General features: G+C 33.3%; 1 protein-coding gene across 10 annotated transcripts in view; it reads left to right on the plus strand.

Moving 5' to 3' along the window:
* The window catches only part of LOC129943429 (sodium/potassium/calcium exchanger Nckx30C), a 213,152-nt gene that overhangs the window by 176,985 nt on the left and 17,880 nt on the right, over positions 1-18,287 (plus strand). For 5 of the 10 annotated variants that reach the window (XM_056052868.1, XM_056052869.1, XM_056052865.1 and 2 more), the window contains 2 exons: positions 7,171-7,428; positions 7,525-7,661. In XM_056052868.1, coding sequence (XP_055908843.1) covers positions 7,171-7,428; positions 7,525-7,661 — 395 coding nt within the window. Of the gene's footprint in view, positions 1-7,146; positions 7,429-7,524; positions 7,662-18,287 lie in introns of all 10 variants that reach the window. The other 5 variants (XM_056052870.1, XM_056052872.1, XM_056052874.1 and 2 more) reach the window with 2 other exon arrangements.

The following is an 18,287-nucleotide window of genomic DNA, read 5'->3' on the forward strand; positions in this document are numbered from 1 at the left end:
TTTCTTTATTTATTCAGTCTAGAGTGGCCTATGACTTTTTAAAGCAAAATCTTCCTATTAGCTTATCACTCTTATCAATTTAAACATCATTAGGTATCAATTGAAATAAGAAGTATCTGACACGAAATCAATCCCCTTCGTTTTTATTTTCTTTCTAATTTTCTTAACCAGTTCTTAAATGATCGAAAAAAAATAAAACCTTGATAGTCCAATAAACTTTCAATCAAACCAAAATTAACGAAAACAGGCATAGGTAAAAACGCTTATTTTTCAATCTTTAATTGGATGCAAATATATCTAAGTTCCTGCCTGCCTTTATAGATAGGTTTAGGAAGGTAAAAATTTCTCAAAAGTCTTCAAGCGTTTGCCTTTTTATACCTATGTGTTTCTATATATTTACGTGTACCCTTACGTAATCTATTTATTTTTTTTTTATCGTTTGAAAACACAAATAATATGTATGTACCGATACCCAGCCCAGCGTACCTACCTATCTATAGCCATGCAATCAATCTATCTTTACTGCTTTTCCAATCGATTATTTTTAACTCATAGGTTCTTTTTTTCTGAATGAATGAATGAATGAATTCAACTTCCTTCCATATCTATATTTGTATACTCGTATATGGAAGCAGCACTATTAAGCGATAAAATAAAAACACACAGCCAGAACCATCATATCAGGTGAATTTGATTGAAAAGTTTTGATCAAAAATATATAAAATGTAGGTAGATGGAAAATAGATATTGCGAGCTGTTTCACGGAATCACTTTTAAATGATTGTCTAGAGATGTTTTATATGTGTGCAAGGATTACAAGATGATTTTCTTTTTTTTTTGCACATAAAAACTGTACCAGACTACAAATCTTAATACAACTTGAATTTCTTCAACTATGGGAAATTGATTACAAAATTCTTAGTAACGTTAACTGAAACTGCATCAATCACAATGGGTTTTTCTTAGCTTTTTATGGAGAATTTTGGAGGGCTCATTTCAAAAAATAATTCCTTCAAGCTTCAAGGTTCCATAAAAAACAATAGTAAGCTTCTAAATTCTTCTTCTGTTTGAATTTAAGTCGAGTATTTCATCAGTTTTTAATTGATAGTGTCTCCTTTAACACGAGGAAAACGTTTGACTTAAAATTCCTTTAAGAGAGCTGGGAAGCAAAGAATGTTTAAACCTTTCACTTCTAATCATTGGACAGCATTAAGCAAAGGTGTAAACCGCAGCCCACTTTGTACGACCTCTACTCAATTTAACACCTTTAGATCTACTCAGCAAACAAATAGTTGCAATCTCTGCTTTTCACTTAAGATCTTCATCCAAGTGGACTTGTAAAAGAATTGGCTACTACGTAATTCTTAATTACGTAATTCTTTATTACGTAATTCTTATTTACATAGAATTGATAACAATTTACACAAACTACAATATCCCTTAACTAGATTTCAATAGTTACTTCCAGGAGGAGAGAACATTTTTTTGGAAGACGAGTCAATTCACTTCTATACAGATGGATCAAAAAGTTATGAGAAGGTCGGTGGAGGCGTGTACTGAAAGACAAAAATTGATTCCAGGAAATTGGAAAGCAAACGAACTAGCCAAAAATGCTACATTACTACTACCCATTCTACCACGTTTTGTTAACGCTGGCATACCGCTTCGCTACGTGTAAGCTTTAGCTAAGACAAGACGCTATTAAGAAAACCAACACCAGGTGTAATAACCTGACACCACCTGTCAGGCCAATAGATAATTATCTGATCTATTCTAGATTTAAAGCGTTTAAGGTGTTTGATTTCTCTAAGCATATTGCATATAAGTTTGATAGTTTATGTCACAACTAGACCCTACCTAATAAGAAAGCATTCCATGTGCGTCGCGTCGCTAGACGTATTGTCAATTAACTTTTGCGGAGGCTGTATGAACGAAGAAAAGTAAAAATCTGTACCAAGCCAAAAAATGAAAGGCCTTCCTAGAAAAATTCTTCTATAAGGATCTAAACGATCTCAAACACAGCGATGTAATACGTAAGTAACTCCAATTGGTTTCCTCAATGAAACTCAGAAGAAGTAATCAAGACTCATATCACATCACAATGGACAAACAACTTCGGACAGGCACCGAACCGAACGAAGTAGAAACGAAAATAAACAATGTTATGTTAAAGCCATAATTTAAAAGAAAGGTACATGCCAACAGATGTATATTTAATTGCATTTCTTTTAAGTTATACAGTTTAAGTTTAACGTTTATAAGCAAATTGGACAAATCCCCGTAAAAAGCACTATACGAATATGGAATTCTGACCTGAGCTTAACAATACTTTCGACATTGATGCAATTGATTTTTTGATGGAAACTTGCAGAAACTTCAAAATTTGGAAACAAAATTGTTCACTTTCGGCTTTAAAACCACTCCTATCTAACTAAGCGACCTTTTTCGAATCAAAAATCAAAAAGAATTCAATTGAAATGCTGAAACTGATTTGAACTTCATCAACTAGCATTTCTTTTCCCACTGACCAAAATAAATATGAACATTTATTTCTGACTTTAAGTGAAAATAACAGATCCAAACTTTTTGAGAAACTTCTTTTTGTCAGATGGGCTGATGTGAAAATGAATTTTCAAGTCCAACAACCTTATTTTGCAGCACATCAGGTGCTTTACTGGCCACTAAGAAATCAGTTTTAAAGCTACCATCTTTTGACTTTTGGAAAGTTTAAATTAGTATCAACTCAGCTCATAATATCCCCCCGATCGTGCCTCAACTGGACACACCAAACCTCATCGCAATCTAGTGGACAACTCATCGCTATGTTAATGTTTGTTTGTATGATGAGTTGTCCGTTGTGGGATGTAGTGAGCTATCCCAAGTCATGAGCTTGGTTGTGATGAGATGTCATGTTTCCAGTTGAGACACGATAAGTCGAACATGATGAGTTTAGTTGGCTCCAGTTTTTATTTTCCAAATTTCAAAGGATTGTAGGTTTGAAAATTTTATAAAAAGGATTTTATGATGCAGCCATTTTGTTGATATTCTTTTTCATAAACATCCATTTATTTCTTTTGAAAATATAAGTTTTTATTCATGAAAATGAAACTTTTTATTGAAATACATAAACAATTTCAAAAAATTGTTAAACTTTTTGACTACCTCTCTGTTTAGTTGCAAAATAAAACCTAGATCCATTTTCTTTTTTCATTAGAGAACAACTGTCATTTTGTTTGTTTCGTGGTATTTTCAAAAATATTCAAAGCAGTTTTAAATATTATAATCTTAAATTATAATGGTCACACTTCGTTTTATCCATGCTTCAAATCAAGTCCATCATAACCTCCGTCATCTCCGTCCTTCAATAAATGTACTTTTGTACATAACATGTTCACCTACATATATGTACGTAATATAAATGATATCAAAAATATGTATGTATGTTCCAATTACGATTCATTAGATTTTCTCTCTTTCAATATCATACAACCAAAGCGAAAACGACCGGCGCGGAACGGAACGGCGGCGCGGCTCGGCGCTCCGTCCAATCAGTACTTTCATTCACAAAGAAAAGAAATAAAAATCCATTTATGATCAATTTTATTTTCATCCGAAGGATTTTTTCGCGATTTCAATTTTGATAAAAGACAATCAAAAGAAAGAAAATCGTTGGTAGCTATACACATACACGCACTGATATATATAAACGAAGTATAGAAACATTCTCCGAAGGACATTAATCAAAGTTGACAAATCGTGATTTAGTTTGAACCTTGTCCTTTGTTATTTTTGTGTGTTTTATTGAAGAATTAGTGATGAGGAAAAAATGGGGACATTATGAGTTTAGGTATTTTATATATTTGTTAAGAAAATAGCCTGTAAGAGGCAGAGTCCTGAATAAAAAAGCAAAAGAATTGTTATTTATTATCCTAATTGATATATTTTTTTCTTTCATTTATGTATATACATTTGATTAATACATTATTTTCAGTGATTTTTGTCCATTTTTGAAATATTTCGGTCTGTGAATGAATTTAGAACAGACATGTTCCTTTAATGTAGTGTTTTATAATTGTATGCGCTTTTGAGTCCAAGTCCCTTCGTTTCAAGGACGTGAGAACGCTGATTTATTATCAGATCAAGAAATACATCGATGATCGAAAGCTTCTTAATAACCAACAACACGGCTTTCGCAGCAAAATGTCCACTGGTGATCTCACATCCTGACGTCGTTTTGGAGAAAGCATTGGAAAAGGTTCGGCATCAGGCTCTCTTATCAAAAATGCGTGTTTTTGGTTTCCATGAATCCTTACTTCATTGAATTACTAATTACCTTTCGCATCGTTCAATACAAGTAGTATTGGATGGCTTTAAGTATGAAAATCACAAAATAAAAGCTGGTGTGCCCCAGGGCTCTGTTCTATCCCCAACACTCTTTCTCATTTTTTAACTTCTAATCCAATACACTGTTTCGCTGACGATAGTACTCGTAGCTTTTCATATTCGTTTTCAGAACCAAAGCCTTCTTCTTCCGATGTAAAATTTCAACGACAAAATATAAAAAACTCATTAAACTCCGACTAAAATAGCATTTTACAATATTAATTAAAAGTATAGATGTTTGGGTTTTCTAACGCGATGCAAGAAGTTTTCCGTCACTCTGATCTTACTTTCATATACAAGCTTGAGTACAATTCCCATCTCTGGGATATTGCTGCTGCAACTTACAAAAGACTCTTGGACAGTATTGAACATATAGCATTTAGATTGATTGGTGATAATACTATCATTGAATTATTTACCTCGCTTGAACATCGTCGTAAGGTTTCATGTCTCACCCTTTTTTAGCGTTATTTTAACGGTTCATGCTCTAGAGAAATGGACAGCTGCATTCCTCCCCTTAAACCGTTCAACCGTAATACTCGCTCTTCTAGGAATGCTCAGCACTACATCAGTATACCCTCGACCCCAACTTCGGTCGTACTACTACTACTCAAGTACAGAGATTTATTCATTAACCGTACTACACGAATGTGGAACACCCACACTTTGTCTTTGCCAGTCATTGCCAAATTCAATAATTTAAATCCAATGTGCACCGAAACCTGCTTTCTACTCTTTTGACAGAAAATTGCAAAAACTCAGAGTAAAGAAAAAAATGAATTATATTTTGAAAAGATTTTTAATTCTGTCAAAAATTAAGTTGAGATTACATTGGCCAACAACACAATTCTTTTTCAAAGGACTAAGATGTTCTGAATTCGAATTTATCTATCACATCAGGTTTTTAAAATCTAAAGGCAACCAAACACACAAAATATCTCTCAACAATAAATTGATTGATGATTTTGAAAAGAAGCATATGGTTCTTCATTTGACTCTATCTGAAATGTAGTAGAATCTCGGATATACATACGAGTAATTCCTATATAGTTTAGAATAATCCGTTTTGAAGTTGAATGTCTGAAACTTCTTATCCAATTAGTTGTTTCGCTGACGAAAGTAGCCTCAGCTTTGAAAACTCAAGCATAACCCTCATCCAAAGCCACTGTCCACGAGGAAAAAATATGTGAACTGATCACATATTTGAAATTGACAAAAACTCTGTTGAATGTTTATGTCTTATTCGACATTGCAAGAAGTATTTTACCCATTGAATGCCGCAAGGTCTTAAAACTATAATTATTTAAACGCTTTGTTACAAAAAATGATCTGGTGAAATAATCAGTTGAGATCCTTTCCTAAAACACTTCCGTAATATCCGTTTTCTATAAAAATCCTTGAGGAATGTGGAAAGCTTCACCAAACTTAATTAAAACAATGTGCAAACCTTCAAACTAATGTGAATCAGTATTTCATTTATTTCGATATATTCCTTTCGTAATTTCACGCACTGTGTTTAATCTATGTAGTATAATTCATAATCTTTTGAATACTTGAACGAAATAGTGAGAATAGCATCATTGCCCTCATTATTGGTGGTAATGTTTCTTGTACTGCCTTTCTTACCGTCATTTCAACGATTTATGCTCCAATACCTAGCTGGATTCCTCCTTTCAAATAATGCTATAAATAAAACCACGGAGATTTTTTATTTATTTGGAAACCCTTAAATACATGACAAATTCGAATTAGCATCATTTCCGAGTTTTGAAAAATCTAACAAATTCCAAAAATTAATTGCTACCTCTATTTGCTTTGGTGCTTGTGTTTTGACATTTAGTTCAGTTATTTTCCGAAATAAAAATGTCATTTTGACAATTAATTTTAATGGCTCTTTCGGTGGAAGTCAAAGTTACCGTCAGTTTGGTAATTATTTATTTCAAAAAATGATCGAGTCCTTTATGAAAACTTTTGTTTAATCTATTTCTTATTTTTGAGTACAATAGTTCTGAATCTTTAAGCAGGGCTTTGATTTATTAATAAAATATATTGATTTTTTTTAAAAACTCTCTTTTAACTAAAACAAACAAATAAAATATAGAAAAATAGCTAAAAATCCATAAATTTAAAATATATTTCCAATACACTTAACACTTTTCACGTAATGATAAAAACACGTATGTACGTATATGTTTGTGACAATGCTTGACTCTAATGCTTGCTTAGTCATTCATAGCTTTAAATATTATTTAAGTTTCTTTAAAACGTTACCATTTTTGAATTTTGTTAAACAAAAAAAATCCAAAATTTATTTAAATTTATACTTTTATAAAAATCTAGCACTCATATAACACCTATATCTATACATCTTAGCTTGCAACACCATTTTGCATTTCATTTATTACATAAATATTTCATTGCGTTTGGCATTTATTTTTCAATATTTTATTTGCAAAACAATACAAATTATTCAAAATCACAAAAAAAAAACTTTTCTTAAATGTATAAATTAAACATATTTTCTTCCTCAGTTAAACGAAATAAAATTATTTTAAAAATATTTATATATATATTACATTTTCAATTCAAATTCCATTGATTCTTATACATTCTTTTTATTTATTAATTTCAATTTCATTATTTGTAGTTATTTAAATAAAATCAATAAAATAATAATAATTAATAAAATAAAATATTTTATTCATGACAATTTAATAATTCAATATAAATTTGTTATTTTTATTTTTAATTTAAACAAAATTGTTCCCCATAAATGTGGACCTTAAGCAGGGCAACGAAATCGAAGAACCACCAGAAGCCTTAAGTATGGCTTGGCCATCAACTGCACGAAAACGATTAACCTATGTCCTGGTGGCGCCTCTTCTATTTCCACTTTGGCTAACGTTACCCGATACACGAACTCCCAGAGGCAAACAATACTATCCGGTGACATTTATTGGTTCGATATTGTGGATAGCCGCTTATTCATATCTTATGGTGTGGTGGGCTAATGTAGCCGGCGATACTGCACGAATACCACCTGAGGTTAGTTTATTTATTTATTATTTGATCTAAAATAAAATATCGATAATTTGTTTATTGATTTTTATTATTTATAATTTATTGTCTGTCTATTTATAGGTTATGGGTTTAACATTCCTCGCAGCTGGAACATCAATACCTGATCTAATTACCTCAGTGATTGTTGCCCGAAAAGGATTCGGCGATATGGCTGTGTCAAGTTCAGTTGGTAGCAATATATTTGATGTTACTGTAGGGTAAGTATTTTTTGATAAATTAATTTGTATAATATTTTATAAAAAAGATAAGGGTTGGTCTTTTTAAAAATACTTTCAAAATATGATGATACCTATAAGTTCAATAAAGAGTTTTCTTTTCAATGTCCACTTGCTTTAAAGAGCTGAATCCATACATTGGTCAAAATTTCTAATTAAATCGTAACAGGTTACCTTTACTGCTTTTCTATATATTAAATTCATAATAGACATACAAAATCCCAAGTCAAAAATTTCCGTTTTCAGGCTGTAAATTTTAAACTATAGATGCTACAGAAATGTTGTATAATTATGAGATGCAGTGCTTAGAAGTTACAACTGTTCTAAAAAATACGAATGTCGAAAATATTTGTATCTTAAAGCGTTTCCGGTAATAAATGAAGTGTTATTGTTTCTCTAATAGAATATAGAAATTTATTTTCTAAAGCTATTTTTGTTAGTTACACACTCCTCGTTCCCAAACCGAACATGCTAGAGACCTATTTTTGTTTTAATCGTAAGACTTAATGCTAAGGATTTAAGTATTAATGAAAAATTATTAACTGTGAGGTCCAAATTTCTCACCACTTGAATACGATACTTTAATAAAAATAACATTTTATAGTATCACTATTCTTTTTATTTCGAACGTTACTTTAATTGGAGGTAACTGGAGTATTTTATTTACCAAACAAAAATGTTTTAATAATGTGTTGAGCCCCCTTTTTGCTCCAAAACCTTACACATGTTGTTTGGAAGGGATGCATACAAAGTGTCCAAATAATTTAGCGAAATCGAGCTCCAAACCAATTTGATGGTTTGAGTTAGTTCGGATATAGTTGAATATTGTTTTCCTGATCCAAACATTTTCTATGATATTCAAGTCCGGTGAGTAGGGCGGCCAGCTTAATAGCTTCACATTTTGGCTCTGTAAATACGATTTAACTACCCGGGCTGAGTGTATTGGCGCATTATCATGTTGATAAATCCAGGGCAGAGGTCCAAAAAGGGTTTGCAAGTATGGAAAGGCCTCCTTCAATATACCATTATACGACAACGCATTCATTGTTGTTGCCACAAAATGTATTTTGCAGGTGCTATAATAGGAAATAGCTCCCCAAACCATTACAGCTCCAACTCTGCTATGCAGTTGGTCCAGATAATGAGTTTCTTTGCGGAAATCATGGAAATAGTATCTATATCCTTCGGGACCTTCCAAATTAAATCCTTTTTCGTCGGAGAAGACCACTCGATGCCACTCAGACGTCCAGGTAACATGTGCGCAGCAAAAACTGAGGCTTTGCTCTTTTCGAACTTGGTTAAGGGGTGGCTTCATCTTGATTTTAAATCTTTTTAACAACGAAATAACGAAATAACACGATGCATGTTTGTTAGACTTGCTTTGACACAGCATTTTATCCTGATTTTTGCAAAGATAACGGGCAAAGTACTATTACTTTATCATTCCGCTTTTGAGTTATAAGAAAAGTAAAAAGAGTGTACATGGCGTCCCATTCAAGTGGCGATGAGTGTATCGACTTTTTTTTAATTCTTTTGATCAAAAATATAAAATACATGTAAACTTCTGGTGTAATAGTCACTTAATATGAACAAAATAGTTAGTACGGTATACTCAGTCGTATTCGTATTTAACGCTTAAAATTGATCTTTTTCAAAAAAAAAAGTTGACTGCTATCAAGTCGTTTGGAATAGAACAATAAATACTGCAAATGCAGAGGAACCAAGACAATAAAACAAAAAAACATTATTTAAGTAAGATTCGTTTGTATCTATAGAGGCACCTCAAGTAAGTTGCAAAGTTTATCAAGCAAATGACTCAGATTTTCAAGTCTTAGAACATCTTTCCACGTTTCATACAATCAATTTTTCCTTAACTTATACAAGCTGGTTTATCTGCCTGTCAAAATTACTTTAACAACTCTGCTAACAATTTTCTATAATTTGTTTCTCAAGAACATTAATAAGGGGTTATAATGTCTGAAACTATTCACTTTTGTTGTTCTCAGATCCATATGTGACTTCTGACTTCTAAATTGCAATGTCCGCTGCAAATCCTTCATTCAAGATGGAAGAAGAAGAAGAAGAAAGAATCATATCTCCACCGATAACTACTGATTAGCGACTTCTCCAAATTTGTATGCTAGCTTAAACTTAAATGAAAGCTCGGGCTTACAGATTTGAACTCAGAGTGTTTGATACAAAAGTAGTGCTTGCCTACTTTTTTAACATACATTTCTTTCTTTAAACTCTTCTTTGATACAATGTTCGTACACTGCTGCAAAAATTGACTTATATTATAAAATGTTTACCGAAACTTTAAGATTCTGTAAAAAAGAAGTCAGATAAAATAATAATAATTTAATACATTTAAGCATTCTATTCAAAATATTAAAAAGAATTCAGCATAAATGATGCATTTACAGTGCTTCAACACAGACCATAAATCGTTTATAAATTAAATAAAGAGAAAAGGGCCTAAATGACTACCTTGTGGAATGCCAAAATAAACTCTTATTTGTTTGATTTGCAACCATTGAAAAGTACAGTGTACAATCTATCCAAGAAATAAAATTGACGCCATGTTAAGAAATCTTCACTCAATGTAAGAGTTTGTCAAATTCATTACTGAAATCAATTAAATTAGATTAACTACAGGTTGAAGTCTCGAAGTTTTTGATTTCACAGCTTAAAGTATCAGAGTTGAAATTATCACTATTAAAAACACTTTGAAAAAAGTCCGAAAAAAGTTGAGTTATAACCCGTGGATCGCGCCTTGAAACGTCATTGAGCTTGAGAACACATGTTTAAGGACAAGATTATTTTTATTATTCATAAACTTCCTCAAAACTTTGGATTTATTTTTAGATATCTTTGAAACTAAATATAATTAAACTACTTTAACTGTTTAACTTATTGATGGGAATTCCTAAGAAAATATTTGCATAAAAGATCCACCAGTCTTAAAACACAAATCATCCCCTAGAAACTCTTTCACCTACATTACATTTTGTATTCCTACAATCCTACATATCTCTTTTAGCTATTAACTGTTGAATTTCAGTAAAAGTGAATTAAATCCACTTTTGATAACACTTAACATATTCAATAGTAACTGTGAAAAAGTAAAAGAATTTTAATTCCATTAATTATGTGTTTACCAAAGTATTAGAAGTTGAAAAGTCTATAAAGAAAGGAATAAAGCCGATTATACAAACTTTGTTCGTAAGAATTTCTTTTGCTTAGGTATTTAAGTTCTCTGTTTCCTGCTATTTAACATACCATTCACACAGACATCTATATAAATGTATGTATGTGATGTAACTATACTGAAACTTGTCCTTAATATTTTTTAAAAATGTCTTCGCACTTATAAGAAAAAAAAAGTCCGCTTTGCATCAACTTCAACTTAAAAGTCACTCACTATTTTGGAATTACCTATACAAGTTTAGGTTTATAACTAAAGCTTAAGCTATACCGTCATCATCGACTCGTGCCTTGCGATATATATTACCTCTTGTCACTGTTCTGTTTCTATCCCTATATATGTACATATACTCATATCTTGTACACTTCCCCCCTTGTCCTTCTTCTATTTTTGTATGACATCGCGTATCATTTTCTACCTCAATTATAAAACATTGACGTTCTTCGTCGACGAGCGCCGTTCTCGTTCGGCGTTGTAAGCATCTCGGGCAACAATTTTCTAAAGAATGCACTTAACTAATGCCGCATAGCACATGTAAGACTCCCTCTTCAAATGGATTTACATGTCATCCTAGAAAACGATGTCACTCATCATGTCAAGGTGCTTTTATATGTATGTGTAAGAGCGTGTGTACTGCAAACGCTTACTTGCTGCGAATCTTCTATACACAGATATGTACATTGTACATCCATCTGTTCTCTCTTTGATATCGAATGAATATGCCACAGAGAGAGGCTTATACACTTTGGATGCCAAGAACTGAAAAATAAAACATAGTCCCTACGGCATACAGAACGTATACGTACTATTAATTCCAACCATAAGGGTCGATACATAAGTGTTATGTGACGAACGATAGAATAAGTGGGTGCTAATGGTTATTCCTTTTCTGAATTTATTTTTTATTAAACCATCACATCGCCTTAGATTCTGCGTAGAGAATCGGAGATGACAAACAGGGCTGAATTTGCAAGGACTAAGCATTTAAAGTCCTATTGGGAAAGTGTGTCTATTATCAAAGCTTCGTCTAATGGAGGCCCTGGTTGTGTATCACTTAGCCGTCAACATTTCAAAAAAGCCAAATGAATGATCAGAACGTGTAGTTGGCCAAACATAAGGGAAGGCTGTATAAGCTGAACTGTTATCGAGCAGCAGATCGTAGCGTGCAACAGATGGCGCTATACTACTATAGCTACTACTAAATATTTCCACTGATCCTCTTCAACCAGGGCTGATTTGTTCATTTTAAAAATGCTTTATTAATTTTAATTGTAAATCGAGATCAGTCTTCAGAAATGGGTTCAAGTGCAAAATATTTTAATATTTTGTGTGATTCAAGAGATATTTTCTAATGAAGAACGTGCAGAGATCTATAAATGAATTTAAGGTATTTTTACAAGATTGTAAAAATGAATGTCAATTACTATGAATAACGTTTTAAGTCACCATCTACAGGTTATAACTCAACCTTTTTTGGATTTCTTTCAAAATGCCTTCAATACTGATGCTTTCAACTGCGATGCTTTAAGTTTTTTTACTGATTTCAGTGAGGAGTTTGACAAACTCTTACATCGAGTGAAGATTTCCAAAAATGTCTTCAATATTCTTGCCCCTAAATATCTGTTCTCAAGCTTAATGACGTTTCAAGTCACGATCCACGAGTTATAACTCAACTTCTTTCGGACTTCTTTCAAAGTGGCTTCAATAGTGATAGTTTCAACTACGATACTTAAAGCTGTGATACAATAAAGTTTAATTGATATTTTATCTTATTTTTTTGGTGGATCATACTGTGTACTATTCAATGGTTGCAAATTAAACAAATTTAAACTTAATTTTGGCATTCCACAAGGTAGTCATTTAGGCCTTATTCTCTTTGCTTAATTTATAAACTGTTTACCGTCTGTGTTTAAGCTTTCTTTTAATATCATTAATAACAACGATTATATAATTTTCAAAACTGTTTGAAGTTCTAGTTATTGTGAAGAATTGCAATGTGATTTAAACTTGCCTATTGTCAGCTTCTTAACGTTGATAAATGTAAAACTATGAACTTCACAAGAAAGATTTTATCCCAAATTTCCCCCATAATGAATATGTTTTCTTTAATCAATTATTTGTATTCATTCATTTTTAATCCGGACCTGTCCAACCAAAACACTGTCGCGCCTGGATTAATCTACAATTGCGCCTTTTTTCATTGAGTTGAAATAGAAGATGCTCTCTAAAAATTTTGCTTATGACAAGAAGATTGAGGTGAGAAATATATACTCGTATGTGTGTATATCCTTTTTGATGAAGTCCCCTCTTGCACCCTGAAGGCTCTGAGTTTAAGTTTAATTCCCACTTTGTGCCGTGCATCATGTGTGTCTTATTCTTCATCTTTATACCTAGATTATTTGTAGGTACCTTAGATATAAATATATGTTTTCTTTCTTTTTTAACCCACAACGACCGGGGTGAAGGTTACTTAAGTATTGCAAAGAAATTCAGGCTTTATATAGTTGATGCTAGATGATGGGGTACTTGCTCTAATACTACTCGTAGATGAGCATTTTGAGGGTGATGCTAAAGTTGATGCCTCTGATACTGTTGATGATGATAGGGTATCGTCTTGAATGTCGACACTGATGAGAAGAACGGAAGAAGTATCTTCATTTTGATACAAAACATAGGTATACAATATCCTTGGCTTCATTTGTAGGTTTATTTGTTTGAAGGATTACTTCCTGCTTTGCGTTTGTACATATATTTTGTACTTAGGTTTGTAGGTATAGAACGAGTATATTCTCAATAGCCTTGGTTCATCCTTTAGATACAGACCGACAAAAAAAATCTAGTCTCTATGCTTGACAAATAATTAGAACATGATTCGTTGTGTGGTTTTGCTTTATCCATTCTCTCAATGGAAGATTGTGTACAATTATAAAGTGTGTCCTTAAGTTCACGCCATAGTTATAAAATAGTCTCAGGTTGACAAGAGAAATGAAATGTTCTAATTAAGGCTCTTTTGAGCCATCAGAAACATGAAAAATAATATAAAACTTTTAAAATTATTTAAACAAATACAAAAGGCCCATATATTAAATTAAAAAAAAAGAAAATCCTTTGGAACTATTCCACTGTGTGGCTGTGGAAGTGCTGGTAAACCAGCAATGGTAAGGACACTGTACCTTTACCACTGACTGTAGGTGGTAGCACTGATGTTGGCTATGGTCAGGGCCTAAACACCTGCAACCCAAAAAAAGAAAAGAAAAAGATATTACTTTTTTGTTGTGTTACTTTATTGGTCACAAAATAAAATGTCCTACAAAATCCTTCCTACCATCCTTGCTCGACTCGTTCAGTCACCATCAACATCAGGTTTTCAAGCTTCAACTATGCATCCGGTGTTCTGTTCGCTGTATGCCGAAATTCCAGAGAGAATTTATTACCACAATATTCTCGGTGCTTTTTGTGCAAAGTACCTGGGATTTTATTATCTTTCTTTTTGTCATAGGTACTCGTTCTGTAAACGTTGTTGGCCAACAAAATGGAGGATGAAGCATAAGGTATGTAGGAGGTGGCCATCACCACTTCTATATACATATAAAAGTTAGGTAGTACAATATAAAAGTTCCTACGAACGTGCATCAGAGGGCTTCAGCATACTTTAATAACATTTCATGTTTTGTGGAATTTAATTTACTACATCAACTGTCAGACATATTGCAATGTATTTTAACAACGAGAAGTTTTTTTTTTATTTTTATTGTGTATATGATAGATGTGGAGGTGATTTGTGATTTTTTTTTTAATTTATTGCATGATTTGATTGCAATTATTTTTATATCATCTTTTAGATGTATTTGAAAACTTTCCGGTCTTATAATCGGCGAATGGTCATTTGAAGTTGAATTGTGTGCAGTCCCTCATTCCGTAATACAATTGATGAATAACATTGTGATAAACTAAGGTATCCAATATACACAAATTTCAAGTCTTTCCGACTAAAAACGTCTGAAGTTGGAAAATGTTTTAACCTGACCGGACATGTTTTGACAGAAGCTTGACTTAATTCAAGTTTTTTGAAAAGTGATTTTTTTAGTTAGAATTTCAAAATTTACCGAAATATTTACATTTCTGTTATTCTGTTTGTTTTCCGTTTAAAGTCTCCTTTGAAACAGTCTGTTCGAAGGAAATAGTACAGACTAAGTCTATTTTCGTTCTCAACGTTTACATTCACCGAAATAGGTTAGATTCTGTTTATAGCGAACTTTCCTTTTGGTACTATATTTGGTTGTCAATTATTTTGACTGACTTACAGAAAACAAGCTGTATCAAAAACTCTTAAAATCGAATTGTCGATTTTTTTGTTCTTCTGACGCTATTACATTATATTAACCAATTTTTCGATTTCTAAGCCCATTATACAATACTTTAAATCAGTCCTGATGAATACCATCATTTACGTTTTAAAAAAAATATGTGTCTTATGTTGATTATCCATTGTTTCTTCTTTTCATGGAGTCTCTGAAATGTTCTAAGGATCCAGATCCTTATAAATATTCATACCTAACTCCAGTAATTTTTTACAATTTTCCACTTTTTTAGTTGGATGCATTCGAAAAACACTCTCAAGTCGATTACATTATATTAACCAATTTTTCGATTTCTAAACCCTTTATACAATACTTTAAATCAGTCCTGATGAATACCATCATGTGTCTTATGTTGATTATCCATTGTTTCTTCTTTTCATTGAGTCTCTGAAATATTCTAAGGATCCAGATCCTTATAAATATTCATACCTAACTCCGGCCCATAAGATGGGTTCTTAATATTCAGTTGAGTCATTTTTTACAATTTTCCACTTTTTTTTAGTTGGATGCATTCGAAAAACACTCTCAAGTCGATTACAGACTTTAACATTTATTTGACAAATTTTGTCATACAGTTCTTCTTTATAAATCAATTAAAATTTAACTTTACGACCATTTCGTTATGTGTATTTCGTCATATCTGTATGATAAATATTATAGCGTCATGTTCAGTAGGTCATGTCAACTTAAATTCAATTCTGGTGTACCTCAAGGGAATCACCTAAGTCCATAGCTGTTTATTTTATTTATTAATGATTTGCCTTCTGATTTTAAATAGTTCTATATCGCTAATCTTTGCAGATGATGTGCAAATTTTCAAATAATTTACTCCATCATTGATTTAAAACAGCTACAAGAAGACTTTACTCAATTTTGGGAGTGGAGCTATAAAATTCGTTAGATTTTAAATATTGACAAATGTAAGACAAAGTGTTTTACATGCAAACTTATTATAATAAATAATGTTGTATGTTGAAATTTGAATTTTCTGAACTTGGTGTTGTACGAGACTCAAATTTAACGTTCACTGGTCAATATTATAAAAGTTCTAACAACACACTTGGTGAAAAGATTTTCCTGAGAGTTCAGAGATTCATATTTAATTGAAATTCTGTATGTTGCTTTTTATCAGGTCAACGCTAATGTTGACTCTACTCATTGACTCAACAAAACAATCTCAAATCTGAAAGCTTTTGTTCCACTGCAATGCCACTTACGTCTTCGTATTATAAATTCTATAGGTTCCTGACCTGTCCTTCATTTGATATGCGGTTTGGCCAGAAAATCCTTAGGATGCTACTAAGACATCTATTCACGTATGTCTACAGCTTTCTTGTTATGGTTGAAGTAACCTTCCAAGTGCTGCACGCATAAAAAAGCACAGATTCGACATTTTTGTGCGAAACAGTCGTAGCTTTGTTCTTAAGCTGATGGAGTTATTCCTCCAAATTTTTGACAGCATACCTAACGCCGCTTTTGGCGAGAAGACGATACTTCCAAGGTATTGAATACATAGTTATTTGAGAGAATGGTCGTGTTCCGAGGCTGATCATTATAGTTTTTTTTTCGGAATTAATTTTCAGCCCCACAACTCCTGCTTCTGTCTCCACACTTTTTGTCGTTTGATGGAGATCCATGATCCTATGAGAGAGTAAGCAAACATCGTCCGCGTAATCCAAGTGCTTTAAATAGGATGCCAAAGTCCATTGGATCCCTCCGCTACCTGAGAGAGCTGAGCGCATTACATCGCTTATCACCAACAAAAACAACATTGGCGACAGAATACAGCCCTGTCTGACTCCGCTTCGGATTTCAAAATCATCTGAGAACCTACCATCGTGCAGAACGTGACACTTAGATTCACCATATGTTGCTTTAATAATAGCAATTAGTTTTTCTAGGATGCCTCTACTCCACAAAGCTAACCAGATATACTCCCTGTTGACGCTATCAAAGAGCTTCTCGAAGTCGATAAACAGCAGGTGTACTGGTTATCGATATTCAACGCACTGTTCGATAATGATCCGCAGGGTGTTGATATGATCAATACAGGAGAATGCAGTGCGGAATCCTGCTTGTTCGGCATCGAGTGTGGCCTCAAGGTGTTCTCTGATGCATTCCAGTATGACTTTAGCTTCTATTTTGGCAACAACAGGTAAAACGCAAATTCTTCTCCAGGTTTAGGACTTTGGAAGCTTGACGATAATTCCCTTCTTTCAGGCTTCTTTTATGATCGGATGAAGCAATTCGCTTGATGACGTTGGCGCTGCTTCTAAAAGCTCTGCGGGGATTCCATTAAGTCCTACCGCTTTGTTGTTCTTAAGTGCTGTAATTGCGGCAACGATCTCATCTTCACTGGGAGGTGCGTTGCGGATTGGGGGATTAGTTTCTTCAGGCGCTTCCGAAGGTATCGGCTGCACGTTGTTTGCAACACTCGGTTTAAAACCGAGGAAAAGTGTTCTTTTCACCTTCTGACTTGCTCATCCACCGAACTTATCACAGTACCGTCTACTTATTTTACCAGGTGTTGCTTTGAGCTGAGTGCACTGGTCAGCTCTATGGTTATTCTGTAAACGATCCTGTTTGCAGCATCTTCTGCTTCTTGCACCAATGCATTGATGTAGTTACGCTTGTTGCAGCGCACTCTGCGGCGAACCGATACGAGGACTCCAGCTCGTTTCTTTCTTCCCTTTATGCAGCAGTTATTCGAGCCCTTAACTGTTTGCGTTCGTTGATCCTTGCCCAAGATTCTTCTAGAAGCCAAGTGTTGTTGCTTCCTTCTTTCCGTCCTACTATTCTGTCAGCACCTGAAATGAAAACATTTTTCACAGCATTCCAATTGTGTTCGATGTCGTCATGTACTGTGCTGCTTATTGTTCTCATTTCGTGTGACAGGTTGGTCCTAAATTGTTGCCGAGTCCTGGGGTCCTTTAATCTGGATATGTTGAATTTGGGGGCTCGTGTTATTCCGTTGGGTCTTCGAACTGTAGCTATACGAATCTAAGGGTAGCTATCATTAAGTGGTGGTCACGGGCAAGTTCC

The sequence above is a fragment of the Eupeodes corollae genome, chromosome 1, assembly GCF_945859685.1.
Source record: "Eupeodes corollae chromosome 1, idEupCoro1.1, whole genome shotgun sequence".
NCBI lineage: Eukaryota > Metazoa > Arthropoda > Insecta > Diptera > Syrphidae > Eupeodes > Eupeodes corollae.